We start from the raw sequence: 17,921 nt of genomic DNA on the forward strand, positions 1-17,921 counted from the left end.
TGCCATTTGGCTTGTCTACTGCACCCAGAGTCTTTACAAAGTGCCTGGCACCAGTAATTACATTCTGCAGACAAAGAGGAATACAAATATATCCTTACTTGGATGACTGTCTAATTCAAGCAGAGAACAAGGACATTCTTCTACAGCATCTGGCGTTTGTGAAAAGACTGCTAACATGCCTAGGGTATACAGTCAACGAAAAGAAATCAAAACTAGTACCCTCTCAAGAGATAATATTCCTGGGTGCAAGCTTAAATGCCCAGATGGCTTATCTCACGCCCAACAAACAAAGGCAACTGACTACCTATTTCAAAATGTTGGCAACAAAGGCCCAGTTATCTGCAAGAAAAATTCTGCAGGCTTTGGGCTTCATGGCATCCTGCATCCTACTAATTCCATATGCAAGACTGCATATGAGGAAACTTCAATGGTACCTAAAAAGTGTTTGGACTCAACATTGCCACAGCCTAGAAACAATGATTACTCTCATTCCCTGCCTGCAACAGGAGTTTCAATGGTGGGCAAAGGCTTGTCACCAAAACAAGGGACATTACCCCCAGCCAGGCAGACACTAACAACGGATGCATCAGATTATGCCTGGGGGGGCCCACATGGCAGGAAGATGCATTTAGGGCACATGGTCCTCAAACCAAATGCATCTACATATCAATCAAAACGAGATGCTAACTGTTCAAAATGCCCTGACAGCCTTCAAGGACTTACTTCATCTGGGACAACTACTGATAAAGACAGACAACACCATGGTCATGTGGTATATAAACAAGCAGGGGAGCACACATTCTTACCCCCTTTGCAGACTAGCCATGACTTTGTGGGACACAGCATTGACTTACCAAGTACATCTGCAGGCACAATTCGTGCCAGGAAGGCTGGCAGACGAGCTAAGCAGAAACCTCATGGATCCCCACGAGTGGCAGCTCGATCCACAAGTCTTCAGGATGATAACAAGGAAATGGGGATGCCCGGACATAGATCTGTTTGCCTCCCCTCACAACTACCAACTAAAAGGATTCTGCACAAGGACTTATCACAAACAAGCATGGAAAGTGGACGCCCTATCTTTCAGCTGGAAAAACCTATCAGTATATGCCTTTCCCCCACTGCCTCTCCTCTCCAAGGTACTCCTAAAGGTCAGATTGGAGAAGCCAAAGATGATACTGATTGCCCCAGACTGGCCCCGCCAGTACTGGTTTCCAATCCTAAGGAACTTGTCTCAATGCCCAGCTTGGACCTTACCTCAAATACTTCATCTACTGTCCCAGCAAAACAATCAGATCCTGCACAGCCAACTCAGGACTTTAAACCTGACAGCATGGCAAATAATGTAGACATACAAAACACACCTCTCAGTAAAGCTGTGATGGATGTCATTTTGGAAGCCAGAAGGCCTAGTACTAGAAAATCTTATGCTGGATAATGGAAGAGATTCTGTGCTTGGAACCAGGCACAAGGAATTCTTACAGCTGTGCCAAATATTCCTCAGACTTTGCAATATGTAACTGAGATGCTGGACAAAGGCCTATCTTTTTCATCTGTTAAAATTCATGCCTCTGCCATTTCGGCTCATTACAATACAGAGCCAACAATCTTTTCTCATCCCTTATTAAAGCAGTACCTCAGAGGAGCCAAAAATTTAAGGCCTCCAAGGAGAACACCAATGCCTGCATGGGATCTCAACTATGTCTTGGAAAAAGTTCACCCTGCCTCCTTTTGAGCCAGCTGCTACGGCTGATGTACAGTTTTTATCTTGGAAAACAGCTCTGCTCCTAGCAATAACTTCTGCAAGATGAGTTTCAGAGCTACAGGCACTCATGGCTATGAAAACATTTATCATTTTTTATCCAGACAGGGTCTCTCTGAGGACAAACCCAACATTTATGCCTAAGGTGGTGTCCAGTGTGGCTCTTAATCAAACTATTCATCTGCCAACTTTTTATCCAAATCCACAGAAAAAGGGAGAGAGAATTCTGCATTCTTTGGACGTACACAGACAGCTTAGATTCTACTTGGACAGAACTAAAGTTTTCAGAAAGACAGAGCAACTGCTAGTGACATATGCTGCAGGATCACAAGGAAAGGCTATCTCAAAGCAGACTATTTCAAATTGGATAGGCCACTGCATTCATTTCTGCTACTTACACCATGGCAAGCCAGTGCCTAAGGGCATTAGGCCACATTCAACCAGAGCTGCAGCCACTTCAGCAGCCTTTCTCAGGGGAGTACCAACCAAGGACATTTTAGAGGCTGCTACTTGGAGTTCAGTGCACACCTTTACAAAGCACTGTCATCTGCCACTCTACTCTAAATCCAGGGCAGGCTTTGCCACTGCAGTTCTGCAGGGCCTCATAGCCGCTCCTAATGCTGTTTAGCTCCAGCCTCCCAACCATAGCTTTGGGACTCTACCCAAATGTAATGACTGCAACTGTGAAACACGAAGAACATAGTACAGTTGTGTACACTTACCATAAATGTAGATGTTCGAGTGTATTCACTGTTGCAGTCCAGGTAACCCACCCGCCATCCCCCTTTCTTCTAATGGAACCTATCTTTCCTTCTCTTATTTATACAACCTATGTGGTATATTTGCTTGTAGATGAAGGTAAAGTTTATATTGGTGCATGTATTTTTTATATATATATAAATTTTGGCTACCCATTTAGGGGGCACCTGACATCTGGGGCAAGAAAAACTAAAGAAAATGGCGTCAGCTGTTTCTTTTATACCCCTGACGACCTGATGTCAGGGAAGGGGCAACAGCAGCCGACGCAGGACCCAGGACTTTGGAATTCAGGCCGACTGAGGGCAACCTGCCAGCAGGATTGCCCAAATGTAATGACTGCAACAGTGAATGCACTCGAACATCTACATTTCCGGTAAGTGTACACAACTGTATTTTCTGCACTTCCAGTGATAGCTGTAACTTCCAAGCTTCCCTACCCTGTTTGCCACATCCTTATGTCATTCACAAAAGCTTATTTTATAAAAATAAATGGAAAAGATTCTCTGTTTGGGCTCTTCAGAGATAGACTCCTTTTCTGCACCGATTCCAGCCGTTCTTGATTTTCTAGCCTCCATTTTCAGCAAAAAAGCTAGTTATTTGACTAAGTTGCAGGTGGCTGATACCTCAAATTTTCACCTGGGTGTAGATCGTTCATCCTTAGCTTCCTTGAAATTGTGCAAAGCATTTCTTAAGGGTGCGTTATTGCTTCACCCTCCAGTAAAAGATCCTGTACCTCCATGGGACCTTACACTAGTTCTTCAGGCCCTCACTCAGCCCCCCTTTGAACCATCAGCAGAAACTGAATTAAAATGTTTGTCCTAGAAAACTTTTTCTAGTTGCCATTACCTCAGCTAAAGGAGTATCTAATTATCCAAGCAAAGCACTTTCTTCTCAACCACCTTACCTGACTTTTCAAAAGGGCAGGGTTTCACTTCAGTCTAACTCTTCTTTGCTACCTAAGTTGGTATCAGAAGTTAGCCTCAACCAGTCAGTTAACCTACCAGTCTTCCTCGCAAAATGTTCAAACAAGGGAGAATGCTTACTTCATTTACTAGATGTTCATATACAGCTCAGATTTTACATTCACAGGACCAAAGATTTGAGGACGTCAGATCAACTGTTTGTATGCTTTTCCAAAGCTAAATTAGGCACAGCAGTGTTAAAAGTGACTCTAGCCAGACATCTTGCTGATTGCATTTCCTTTATTTACAAAAACAAAGGCCTAGAGCCTTTACAAGCCTAGCATGGTTAGGCTTGTAAAGGCTGTAGGGCCACTAGCCTAGTAACCTCCTATGAGCCTATGAGCCTATGAACCTGTCATTACCTAAACATCCTAAAGCACACTCCACCAGGTCTATGGCCACATCATCTGCATTTTGGTTTAAAGCATCTATCTGTGCAGTTCTACATGGTCCAACGATAATATGTTTATAGCTCATTACAAGTTGGATACGAGTTGGATGTATCATCAAGGAATTGGGCAGCTTTTGGCTGTGAGGTACTCCAGTGTATCCTTTCTTGAGGACCAGCAAGGTTACTCTAGCTGGGAACTTTGAGAAATGAATGAAAAAGACAACATAAGATATTATAGTCATGTACTCACCATAAATCTGCATCTGTGTTGTTTGTTTTCATCCTTCCTGAACTTCCCACCCACCACCCCCCCTTCCTTTTTGTCTGGATCCTGGTAAGATCCGATTCCTGTTTAGTTTCTGCTGTGTGGGCTCCAGAATTTTCCTTCTCTGATTTCTTTCCTATTTACCAATTTTTCACAAGTCACTTAACTCAGAAATGACTATTGGCTGCCTTTTCCATTTTTGCATTGTGATTGACTCATTTGATGGCGAACTCAATCTGAGGTAACTCACTAGTGGTTGGAGGATTGTGGTAAGGGGAGGAGCTTGAGCTATGGAGCCAAAAGTCTGTCGAGTGGCTGAGGCTAGATCCGAGACCCATCAGTTGAGGAAGGCCAAAAACGGACAACACAGATGCAGATTTATGGTGAGTACATAATGATACGTGTGTGTGTATTTGTGTGCGTGCGCGCGCAACATATATAATTTTTTTTTTCAATTAACAGAAGCATTTTGCCTTTTTAATCTGTATACCTAAATACTTCATCTTATCGTATCCCCATAAATATAGGTATTGCTGAACCAATACATGTGTGGGTACATAATTTATAATTATAGCCTTTGTTTTGTCTTCCTTCAATTTTATAGCTCAAAAACACTTGAAACTGTTTCAATATGTTCCACAACAATGAGATGTCTTTTTCTGGATTTATAATGTATGAAATAATATAATCTGCAAATAAAGCCAACTTTTCTTGTGTACCACACCAATTATCTCCTTGAATGTCTGAGTCCATTATTTTCTTTGTCAATGGCTCTAAATGTAAAACAAATAAAGGGGGAAGAGGACGCTCCTTACTGGCTCCCTCTTCAAACACAGTATATTGGAAAGGAACCCTCCCAATTTAATTCTTGCCACAGATCCTTCATATATCCTCCTAATTAACCTTATTATTGTATTAGAGAATTCAGAGGCTTCCATTGCCCTACTCATAAACTCCCAGCTTACTCTGTTGAATGCTTTCTCTGCATCAAGACCCACAAACAAGCACAGTATCTTCTTATATTCTGCTTCCATCTGAATTGCCATTTTTCTGTTAATGTTGTCAAATGTTTGTCCTTCCCTTCACAAAACCACATTGATCTGTATTTATTACTTTTGTCAACACCTTCACAATTTGTTTAGCTAGTATAGACATGCACACTTTCTAATCATGGTTTAAAGTTGAAACTGTCTGTATGAAGCTGGGTCTGACAGGTTTTTAACCTCTTGGGTAATACATCCACCACAGGTATAATAACCTCTCTGGACCTGGATACCATTCCTTTGCTTATAAGCTGAGCAACACAGAAGAATATACTTACTACTTTGGGTGCATGTAGTCAAGGCTACTTTACTATCTGCATGAGTTCCCAGATCCCTGACCAGTGAATCAACTTTTAAGGGTATTTTATTGATGATATAGTCATTTGGAGGGGCAGACGTCCTAAAAGTTACTATAATGCATTTCTTGGTATTGAGTTTTAAGCCATAGATTTGGCACTAAGCGTTTGTCTGCATTAGACCTTCCTGTAGGGTGTTCTCATCTTGGGCTGATACAGTGACTGCTTTCAGTTTGCAGTCATCTGCATACTTGGTTAGCTAGAGGCCTTTGACATTGGCTTTGGTTAGCCAGAGGCCTTTGACATTGGCTTTGGTTAGCCAGAGGCCTTTGACATTGGCTTTGATATCCGAGAAGTAGATACCAAAGAGGAGTGGACCCAGCACAGATCCCTGGGAGACTCCACTGATGATCAGCTTCTTTATGAGGTAGCCTCACTGATTCTAACCTACTGGGTCCTGTCAGTGAGCCAGGTAGCTATCCAGCATGTTATAAAGGGATTTGTACCTATTTCTGTAAATTTATTGATAATGCCTGAGTGGGGTATTGTATCAAATGCCTTAGCCAGATCTAGGTAGGCAGTAGGCACAGTCTCCCCCTCATCCTTTGCTTTACTGACATATTCAAAGATTCATTAAGCCTGACCTTCCTTTTACAAAGCCAAGCAGGGATGGATCCAGTACCTGGAGGGCTCCTGTGTCCTTGTTGATAATTTTTATGATAATTCTTTCCATGGCTTTGCAAGTAAAACTCATCAGACCAACATATCTGTAGTTTTTCAGGATCTATTGAAGATCCTGCCTTATGAAGAGGGATGACCATCACAGTCCTACATTCACATGGCACAAAGTCTGTTTTAAGATTATAGTTAAGTAATAACTCCATGGGTCCTTCTGCTAAGCCATATGACTATTCAGGAGGCATCCTTGGATGTTATCAGGGCCCACTGAGGCTGTGTTCTTGGCTTTAGTGAGTGCAGCCAGTACATGCCCCCTAGTTATAGTTGGAGGGGTTACGTTTGAAGATATTATTGGGAAGATGGGTGGGGGTGAGGGGGGTAAATTTGGAAATGAGAGTGATAGTACGTGTGGTGTTAGGTGTTGTTTTTTCTGTGTGTCTTTGTGCTTGCTGAGGCATAGCTTTGACAGCAGGTGGTCTAGGTGATATATGTTTAGGAAGATTGCTTTTAAGTGCCTCAACATATGTTAGTCTATGTGTTGTTGTGGGCTGTGTTAGGTGTGTGCTGAGTGCGGTTTCGACAACCTGATGTGGACTTGTATGTAGGAGTTTAGCCTCCAGTGTCGTTATATAATTACACCTCTCGCATACCATGTCTGATTCTTTAAAGCTTAAGTGGTTGTCAGTAAACATGAAACAGTTGCTACATTATCTCAAGATGCCCATATCCACCAATATGGCTACAGAGGAGTTAGAAAATTGCATATCCATAATATCCAGTCCTTTGATTTGTGAGCTATAAGCAGGTGGTGTATTGGGTTTAGGAGGATATTAAGTGTGACTTGTATGTGCAGACAAGTAAGGGTGCTTTATTGGGGCAGATTAAGCTAAACAGTACTGAATTCTAACTTTAATCTTTACACAATACTAAATTATACTAAATCTGTAGGTTTTGTTACTCAATGCTCAACTAGCTGCTCTAAGATTGTTGGTGCACACAGTATTTGCACTATATTACTGCTTTACCCAGTTTTGGTTTTATGGATAATTTAACAGAGAAAAAGATGTTTGCTACTGTACAGGGCACTGCTAACCCACGCAAACATGCGAAATTTATAGCAGCACTGAAAAAAAGAAGAAAACTAAATAATGAGTCCTCTGGTCAGTAAAATGACTACACTATGAATCATTTTATTTTCCAGCTCAGATAGACAGGCAAACATGTCCTGCCATGAGATGGATAAATCCAGTCCTCTTGATGTAAAAACGCGTTAGAAGAGACCCACAAATGCAGTGCTAACACAAACTACTTAAACCTCTATCTGGAAATTCCTTGCTGAAGGTAATTTCAAGACGGTAACAGTGAGAGGAAGATCATTTTTTTTTTTACAAAAATACAGTGAAATACACACACAAGCAGGAAACAAAAGCAATCACTGAAAACAATGTGTGTGCACTTTAGCAATCAGTGGTACTTAACTTTGCCTGGATGGCACTGGATACAATTGAAATAGCTCTGGAATATAGGCTAGGACTACAAGTTTTCCTGAGCTACAGGAAAATGAGGAGACCATATGTAGTAAAAGAGGTTTACTCAAGAACAATACTGGTTTGCTGGGTGGGCTGTCAATATCATGGATCTATGGAAAATAGTGGCTAGGAAGAGTACATAAATAGCTTATACAGCAGTCAATAACAATTAAAAGAGGGGAGGGATGGTCTTGGAAATCAGATAATCATAAAGGTGGAGGTTAGAGGCACAGTCTTATTATAAAACAACAACAGCAAAAAGGTGGGAGGGTTGGGACATTTTCAAGGAAGATGCAGGATAGCTACAGAGGCTAGCAATCAAATAAAGGCAATAGTGGATCTTTTTCAGAAACTTTAGCTTAATGTGTTAACGGGGGATCTGACAGACACAGAATTCAAGCAGGTAAATGATAAGTAGAATATAAAAGTATTGAAGCACAAACTGGAACAGGGACAATTCTCTCACTATTGAACTTCTACTACAGTTTGACACCAGACAATGCAGAAATTTACCCAGTAACACTGTTTATGGGAAAAAAACGCAGTAATAAATTAAGGCACAAATCTAGTAGTAGTATTACCGAGTTCTGCCACAACTGTGAATTAAACTAAAAGACTTTGGCCCAGCAGGGTTTAAAATACAAACTGATACTATTGCAAGTAATTCTACTTGCACTTAAATAGTTAAGCAGAATTAAAATAGAATTGAAATAGTTAAGAGTTTAATTCTCTTTCGTTTTTTGAAAAGTTGTTACTACACACTTCTACCCCTTTCCAAGTCTTGGTGGCTGTGGGTGCGGGTAGCTCTGTAAGGGAAATAAGAGCTAGCTAGAGAGCTATCCATTCAAATAAATACAATATTGGAGCTCTTTCAGAAACTTTAGCTTAATATGTTGGTGGGGGGGCAGATATAGAATGCAAGCAGGTAAATAATAAGCAGACTATAAAAGCACTGAAGCACAAACTAGAATAGAAGCAATTATTTCACCATTTAACTTCTACAGTTTAAGGCACCAGACAATGGTCATCTCCTGTACCTTATTATTTGTTGCTCATTTTCCTGTAAATTTGGCATAATTAATTCCTCCACAAATATTTCCATTTTTAATCCTTGTTAGTTTCCATATTTTTCTGCTTTATACAAATGTTCATAAAATTTCCAAAATATCTTGAATACATCCATAAGATCTCTGGTTATTTTTCTTGGCATAGACTTTCTAAAGTTTGGCGACAACTCTTTTTACTTTCTGTTGCCTAACTCATCATACTAGAAGTTTTTTTGCTCTGGAGTTATCATAGAGTTGCTGAACAGCAGTCTTCGTAAATTCATACATATAGTTCAAATACTCTCTTATTTTCTCTTTAGTGGTCCACAGTTGCTTTTTCTCTTGTATTGTGAGATTCCCCTTATTCTGCAATGCTTTAATATTTGTTGGCCCCTCTAAATAATTCCTATTACTTCTTAACCATATCTCATTCTGTTTTATTTCTACTCTGTTTTTAAACTCTGTTTTCATTTTATCTCGGTCACCATCTATCCCTTCTGAAGAAATTTCTGTCTTCCATAATAAAACTCAAATAATTTCCACTTCTCATTCCTTAATTTCTTTTTAACAAGTAGCTCAGAAAGCATCATTATATCATTTTTACTTCATTATCCTGCATTTTTTACTTTTTGTCAGTGCATGATCTGAAAGAGTTATTGGATGTGTGTTGAAATTATCAATTTATTGCATGTTACTGTGAAATATAATTTCTATCTAGTCTAACCTAGTAAATGTATCTTGATGAATAATATGTAAATTCTAAGTTTCTACTACTGAATTTAGGTTTTTCACCAAATATTTTTTGTAAATGTCTTCAGAAATGTACCCTCTTTTGTTATATTTTACCGCGTAGATCTCCTGAGTCATCCTCATTATTGCGAGTTCCAGTCCCCACTTGTAAGTAATATTCCCTGTTGAAATCTGATTATTTGTCCCCAAATTTTCCTTAGATCCATAAGAGCAGTTTTTGTTAGGATATAAATACATACCAGCATAATACTTCTCCCTTGCCAATAGCCCCTTACCACCACAAATCTATCTTTATTGTCTCTAGTAATTAGTATTATTACTACCCTTTTCCTTTGTCCTTGATATTCTGCTAAATATCCATCCTGAAATTCTTTCTTTGTCAAATTCACATACTCCTTTCTTTCCAGATGTGTCTGCTATAACATTGCTGTTTGCACGCTTCATTTTGTAATGTAATTCATTATTCATTCCATTTTGTCTATGCCAGTATGGCCATTTGCACTGGTAAATAGAGTAGCTGTTATGATAAAAAGTTATTGTTCCCAAGTATTGTACATCATACAGTTGTTTCTTCTCATTTCCATTTCAACCTGTGTCACATTTTCAAAACTTTTTGTTTGCTCTAATGAAATCCATCAAACAAAAAACTAAATACATTTTTAGAACACTGCCACCCCCTATTTACTTAGGATAAGCACACAAACTATGTACATTTTCAACAAATGAAGTTTAACCCGCCAGATACTTAGAAGTGCCACAAATTAGCAGTTGCACCCACAGGCATTTTCAAGCCTAAAATTAAGGTTCCCCATGCTAAAGAGCTTGTTACAGGCTGTGTTTCCACTTATACTGATTGCTGCCCATATGTTTTTCTTATCTCTATTTCCTGTCCAGATGTGAAAAACAGCTTATGTGCTTTTAAAAAAACATTAACTTTTAGCCCTAAGAAAAAACTGCACTGCCTACCTTTAAGTAAAATGAAATTAAAATGAAATTGTGCACTTTTCTATTGAATGCATTAAATCTGCTGAAGAGACTACCGTCTCCTGTTCACTTCCCATCATTTTAAACTTTAGTTTGCAATGAGTTTCTTGCTGTTGTACCTTTAATTTGTGCACTTCTTTTGCAAAGAATCCTCAGAACTCTCAATTAATTGCTTGCACCCTGCAGATAACTCTTCCTCATGTAAAAGCAGTCAAAAGTGAGAAAAACAATCACTAGCAGCTTTGCAAATGCATAAAGGAATTGTTGTAAATTTCATTGAGAACATAATGTACAGAATTTCCTGGCAAACTGCCTTCAGCTACAGACTTCGTGTGTCCCACTGAAAACACTTGCAAATGGAAAAATGCAAGCCATTATCTTTGCAGATTCAAGAAATTTAGCACTTTTCATGACTTTCCTTATTTTGTCTTACTTTTCAAAACCTTTTTTGCTTCCAAAAAATGCTTCTTTATAGCTTAAGCCAAAGACATTAATCTAGAGATCCAAGCTTGTAAAAAGAAGGAAATTTATTATCTTAATTCTGCATATAATTAATACATGTTGACATCCCACCTGCATCCCCGGCAGCCCAAGATCACAGCATAATCTTAACTTAAACTTGCTTCTCTCCAGCCTTTCTTCTCTTGTTATATTGTAAAGCCTATATTTGTTGGAACTAAAAATTACTTGTTTACATTAATATCTTTAAGTCATATAACAGTCATTGAAAAGACCCCCCAACATTTAAAATATCACCTAACTTCACAATGTACAAAAATGTTTTACAATATAACACACAGTTTATATAATTAAAAGTTTTATATGAATACTAATATGTACAAAATAATTTTAGTTACAGCTACTTCTTTTTTCCTTTTAGCGACCTTCTAAACATTAATGACATGGTTATATGCTTTGTAGTCCACCTATAACTTTATCAGTCACCAACCGTCCAGTCTTTCTCAGCTTTGTTTTCTTGCAAATCCATATTTCACAGTTGTCACTGATGCTTTGTACTTACCCAATCTATTCACTAATTTCAGTGTTGCTGGTTTTCTTCTTGATCATCTCCATCTCTCAGCTTTAGTCTCTGGTTCAAGACCAAGGTACTTCTGATTCTTCTAGTTAACTTCTGTACTTTGTTCTGTCTCTCAAGCATTTTCCTTTGGAATACTGGAAAGGGTTCACTGTCAAAGTCTCTCTATGAACTTTTAAGTGTCAGAAGAGTGAGAAGCAGAGTTCACTTCTGCTTGCTGCCTCTCATTTTGTTGAATAAACTTTTTTATTTCCTCCTTAGTCTGTTCTGCATTAAAAAATGCCTTTAACCCTGCAGGAAAAATATTGTGAAGGCATCTAGATAGAGCATCTTGAATATCATGCCTGCCTCTCAACATTCCCTGATTGTTGGGATACATTTGCTTCTCTTTTGCACGTTGTACAGTGAATAATCATTTTCTACAAACACTCCGCTGTCTCCAGTCTCCAGTTTTTAATACTTTTTCCTTCTGTCACAGTTTTATCATGATCAGTGCTTCATGCTGGTATGATTAAATCTTTACTAATTTAGGTAGTGGCTGCTTTTTCATGGCCAGGTTTATAACATACTCTCCATGTGCCTTTTCAGTTAACAAATTCTGCTGTGCAGCACCATTCTGGTTCCATATTTATGCTTTCATAAAATTAATACAGGTTCTCTGGTATAGCAGAAAACCTCAGGTTTTCTCTGAGTACTAACTCTTCTATTTTTTTTAATAGCTGTTCTTGAGAAGCCTCATACTCAGCCAGCCATAGCTAGTTAAAGCTTCTTTTATTTTCCCACACTTTTGTTATTTGAGCTGTTATATTCATTCAGTGTTTCATTTATTTTAATAATCTCTGAGTACATTTTATTTATTTTTCTCTAAATTACTGGAATCTATTTATTGTACCAAAGCAGAATCTTGAACTTTTTTATTTATTTATTTATTTTACATTTATTGACTGGGTTTTTCCAACTGAGCTTAGTAGCCCTTTTTCATCAGAGGCCCGGGGAGAAAAGCTCCACATGTTCTACAGATTATAATTTACAAAAATAAGTAAACAATCAACAACTGGTTTACAAAAAATATTCAAAGCAACATATACATAAAAAACAAGGATTCACTACAGTAAACTAATCATTATGTCTGATTTAGAATCCTACATCATTCAGAAGGACTAACAATAGTTTTGTCACCAGATGTAAAATCTTACATTATGCAGATAAGAATTATGTAATGTGCTTAGGGCAGAGAAGTTAATGTGAGACAAGGTCTAGAGAGTTAGAGAAAGTTACATAGGTTGGGAGCAGATAGAGGTGTGCAGTTAGGGTTGATAAGCTGTTTAAGGGGGGTGGGTACAGATGCAGGTCCATTGGCTTAACACGTATTCTTTAGTGGCTAGCTTTAATTGACTAAGTTGCTTGAGTGACCTAATCTCTAGAGGGAGTTTCTTCCTTGGAAGGATTATAGCTATAGAGACATCCTTTCTTAGTTATAGGTTTGTGGATTTGTAGCAGATCTAGGTTAAAGCTCCGGAGGGATCTAACAGGTGAATAGGGGGAGATGACAGATGATAGGGTAGGACAGTAAGAAGGTTGATAAAGAATGAAGTGGATGATCTGGAGTTGAGGGAGAAGAAGCTGGTGAGGTAGTTCAAGCCAATTAAGGTCTTTGAGTGAGACACAGTGATGTGACTTATAAGTTTGATGTGCTACAAATTTGGGTATATTGTTGTAGGTAGATTCAAGTTTGGCAAGGAGTGTGGAGTTGAGGCAAGTAGGAATTTGAGAGCCATAAAATAGACTGGGTAGGAGGTAGCTATAAGAGAGAGTTATTTTAGCTTCACTGGTGAGAAACATTTTGTTGCGGTAGAGGAGCCTTAGTTTCTGATGAGTTTTCTTGATGCAGTTGTAATATGTAGATCGAATTTAAGTTGGTCATCAATGACGGCACCAAGGAGTATAGTGCTAGTTTCCACCTCGATGTCTGTGTTATTGAGGGAAAGGATTGTGAAAGTGGATTTAATTTAGTTGTAGTTTTTAGGAAGAAAAAGCAGTAGCTTAGTTTTTTTTTTTTTTTTGGGTTAAGGATAAGCTGGTTATCAGAGAGTCAGTTTTCTACTGAGTCAAAGGAAGTCTGTGTTGTAGAGGTGAGTTCAGAGGGAGAGAAAGCAATAGTGATAACAGTAGAGTCATCAGTGTATTGGACCAGTGATGACTGAGGACAGGAAGAATAAAGCAAATTAGTGAAGATGTTGAAAATTAGTGGACAAAGGATGGTACCCTGAGGGATACCCATTTTAACTGGGAGAGTGCAGATTGCCACTTCACTGCTTGAGAGCTGCCATTGAGGTAGCTGGAAAACCGTGCAACAGTAGCAGGGGAGAAGTTAAGTTTGGTTAGTTTGTGCAGGAGAGGGTGAGAGACTGTGTCAAAAGCTTTAGAGAGATCTGAGAATAGGCAGGAGACAAGTTTGTTGTTATGTCTGGCAAGGGCTATAGTATTAAGAATGATAATGGGGCAGTAGTAGTACTATGCTTTGGTCTAAAGCCATGTTGAGTAGGTGTAAGCAGGTTTTCAGAGAGTAGGTAGTGCATAACTTGTTTATGTATGCATTTTTCTAGAACTCTAGAGAGAGGTGAGACTGTGGCAGTTGGTCTAAAATTAGTGATGTCTGAGGGTTTACCTCCTTTATGTATTGGTAGAGTGAAGAATTGTTTCCATATGGAAGGGACTTTGGACTCTGAAATGTAGCGGGTGATTAAAATAGATACAGGGAGAGGAAGAGAGTCATCAGCTAACTGAAAGAAAAGGGAATGAATGTTGGTAGAAGCTGAGCAAGGTTTGAGTTTAGAAAGTAGGGACTGATGTAGCTAGTGGGTACAGGTTTGAGGGAAAAAGAATTTGATGAGAATATAGTGTGATTTAATAGAGAGTGGTTTGAAATATTAAAGGTAGATGAATTGGCACTGGGGTTAAATAGTTTGGAAATAGAGTCATATGTGTTGAAGGTGGAGGCAGTATCTTTGAGAGTGTTATCAGGACAAAGATTGGGGGAGCAGGGGCCACCAAGATGTAGTATGTAGTTTAAGGAGTTATAATTTTTTGGGGTTAGATTTCAAGGCTAAGGGTGGATTATAGTAGAAGTCTCTCTTATCTTTATTAATACGCTTTTTCGTCTGATGTCTAAGTTATTTGTATTTTAGCAAGTCTGCAGGGAGCTTTGTATTGGTCCATGTTTTCCATGCTCTTTCTCTATTTTTCATTAGGATGCAGGCGGAATTTGATAGCCATGGAGATATATTAGATTTAATATGGACTTTGCGAAGTGGGGCAAGTGAAGAACACCGAGAAAGGTGGAGTTGAAAGACAGGGCAGCATCATCAAAGGGGAGTCTGGTAAGGAGATTCCATTTGACTTTAGAGAGAAGAGATATAAGGGATTCAAGGTGGAAGTTAGTAAGCTTGCGGCACGTGATAAATCTATGCTGTTTAGTAAAGTGAAGGATATATCCAAGTACTTTTATTAGTGAGTGATCACTTAACTGTGTTGGGAAGGGTTTCGGGATTGTGATATTTAGAGGGATGAGAGACTAGAATCCAGTTGATAAGGATGCTGTATGTATGAGAGTTGTTGGTATGGGTGACATCAGTGATAATCTGACTAAAGCCGTACAAGTTGATGTGTAAGGAAGAATTTGGGGTACAGAGAGTTAACCAATTAATATTGACATCACCATTATGTTAGTGTTGAGCTGCAAGTGTGCTAGACTCAAACAAGTCTTACCATAAGGTTTGCTAAACTTATCAGTTTACTGAACAGCTGCATTGATCTTTCCAGCCAGTGTTTCCCCTTCACCTTTTCTGCTTGATTTTCTTTCGGGTTCTCCAAAGGTCTTTTTTGCTGGCATCCAGACACTATATTTACTAGCCAGTAACTGAATTTTACTAAAGCTGATAATATCACTGGCTCTGTTTTCTCGGTTTCTGTTTTCACACTGGAAGAGAGAAAAAATAAGCCGTTGATCAGTGTGCAGCCATCCTGGAAGTCCAACTCACCTAACCTCTTGATCATATCTGCCATGACCTCATCTGAGCCTTCTTCTTTCTCTGACTTTATTTTCCTTAGTGTTCTTACTTCTTCTAGGGTGGGCTCCTATTCATTCATAATAAGCTGTGTCTGGGGCGCTACAGCTTCTGTGCCATTTACATAATTTAGAAGGTGTTGGAAGTATTCCTTTCATCTGCCTTTGCTCTGTGGACTGGTGAGCGTGTTGCTGCTGGCATCCGTCATGAAGTCTGATGACTATCTTCTTTATCTTTCTATCTTTGCCTTGCCCTTAGAGCACCTGTACCTCCCAGGAGTTCCACACATCCATCTTTGCCAGGCATCCACCAGGGCTCAATTAGACCCCCACCCAACACACTTCTAACCCCTAGCACAGGCAAACCTGTCCTGTCTGCCTTCACTCTAAAGCATTAAAGCCTCTATTTGAACTCTATTCACCTGTTCCATAGACGGGCGTATATCCCTCCATGCCACTTGCTCAGTCACACACAGTCATGTAAGACCTGTTCAGTCAAATCAACTTGTACAGAAGATTACTTCTCTGTGTAATTTATAGTAATTCTACTCATATTTGAAAATCAAAAAGCTCCAGTGGCTGACTCAAACAAAGAAAAGATTTCTGCATCAGGTTAGTCGGGTGGAATTTTTATTATGGTATGTTAGAAGAGGAAACTGGAGCAGCAGAAGGCAGTTCATGAGTGTACAGTGCAGCTTGGCATTAACAAAAGGGGATGCAAACATTAGCCTCAGTAAATGGAATACTGTGGTGAGTTTGATTGTTGTCCTGCAATCCTTAAAGGACATTACATTAGTGTTGAGCTGCAAGTGTGCTAGACTCAAATCTTACCATAAAGTTTGATAAACTTTGTCAGGCTTTAGAGTATATTTAGTACTTTTTGCCAACAATGACACCCACGCTACATATCTAACAGGTAATGTCTTGAAAAGATTTTGCTCTAGGGTATAAGACAGTACAAATTATTTTGGCCTTTTTCCTTAGTTGAGACTTCAAAACACCCTGGAACTTGAATGATGTGGCTTGCTGTAGGAAGTGTTTAAATCATAAAATGGAAGTACATGGAATAAAGAAATCAGTGACCCTGCCCAGTGGATAGTCCAGTCTCACTGATCAGGAGGTTCCCTGTCACCATACCTCAAAACCTCTTAGTGAAGAATTCTGGACAATGCCAGAATAATGGGGGTGGGAGGCAAAGCCTCAAAAATAGGGACAATTTGTAAATATTTATTTGATAAGTTAAGAGAGTTGATGGAATAATAGGTTTTGTATTGGTATGCAGGGATGGTGTTCTTGAGTATGCAGATAGCTAAGCTTCTGACTTTTGCAAGTCTAGTTTGTTTCATGGCTGTCATGTTGCCATGTAATAGGTCTTTATTTATGAAACAGAGACTTATTTTGATGCAGGCTAATTCACTTCTGAAAAAGTAAACCTTCATATTTTGTGTTTAGAGAGCACTTGGAAATTATTTTGAGTATTGAATGTGGGACTTTTAAGGCAATTGGTTTATAATATATATAGAAGATTTGACAGTGAGGAAGGGTATACATGTTGATGCCACTTGTTATATTAAAATGCAACTAAATAAATAAAGCATTTCATATAATAATTGATTTGCTGATGGAGGTTGCTGGATTTCTTCAGACAGATTTCTCTAATGATCCTACATCACCATGACAACGAATATGGAGGTGCTGGCTCAGCAGATAGTGGAGACACAGCAGGTGGCTGAGGTGAGTAGTAGCTGATTTTGGCAATACATATTTAGATGTAATAATCACAAAATCATGAGTCATACATGTGAGATGACTTGTGTATTATCAGTGCATAATGTAAACTTTATAGTCTGGTACAGTGGAATACTTGTACCTGAGAAGACATTTGGATGTAGTCTGACTTATTTTAAAAACTCAAAATCACTGGCATCACAAGAACAAACTGAATAAAACGTCTTTAGCATAGTAAAAGTTTAATCAATGCTTCCATCACAAGACTTCTTCAGAAAACTGAGTACATACCAAAAAGCAACAAAATAAAATAGCCAAAGATAACAGGATTCCCATTAAACAATAAATCAATACACCAATCAAAAATTTTAAAGACCAATAAAACAGTTAAATAGTCAGCTTCCTATCAAGTAAGAAATAATATTGATTAGATCTTTTAACCAGGGGGACTATCTGCGGCTAGCTTAATTTGCCACTGTTTCTTTTCTCGCCCTGTACTTTAAGTGTATAGTTATGTTCCTTGATTCTATTGTTAAGCCATCTGGTAGTCAGGCCAACATAAAATGCTGGACAGCCAGAGCATAAGGCAATATAAACTACATTTTTAGTGTTGCAGGAAAATCTGC

General features: G+C 38.8%; 1 protein-coding gene across 10 annotated transcripts in view; it reads left to right on the plus strand.

Annotated features, from left to right (window-relative positions):
• The window catches only part of NR2C2 (nuclear receptor subfamily 2 group C member 2), a 1,701,781-nt gene that overhangs the window by 216,400 nt on the left and 1,467,460 nt on the right, over positions 1-17,921 (plus strand). For 5 of the 10 annotated variants that reach the window (XM_044078615.1, XM_044078617.1, XM_044078620.1 and 2 more), the window contains one exon: positions 17,213-17,301. The exons of 3 other annotated variants lie outside the window; for them this stretch is intronic. In XM_044078615.1, the coding sequence (XP_043934550.1) occupies positions 17,242-17,301 (60 nt within the window). In that variant the 5' untranslated portion in view covers positions 17,213-17,241. The remainder of the gene's footprint in view (positions 1-17,212; positions 17,302-17,921) is intronic. 2 more of the 10 variants (XM_044078616.1, XM_044078619.1) reach the window with 1 other exon arrangement.

The sequence above is a fragment of the Protopterus annectens genome, chromosome 7.part1 (genome assembly GCF_019279795.1).
Source record: "Protopterus annectens isolate FY-2018-M chromosome 7.part1, PAN1.0, whole genome shotgun sequence".
NCBI lineage: Eukaryota > Metazoa > Chordata > Ceratodontiformes > Protopteridae > Protopterus > Protopterus annectens.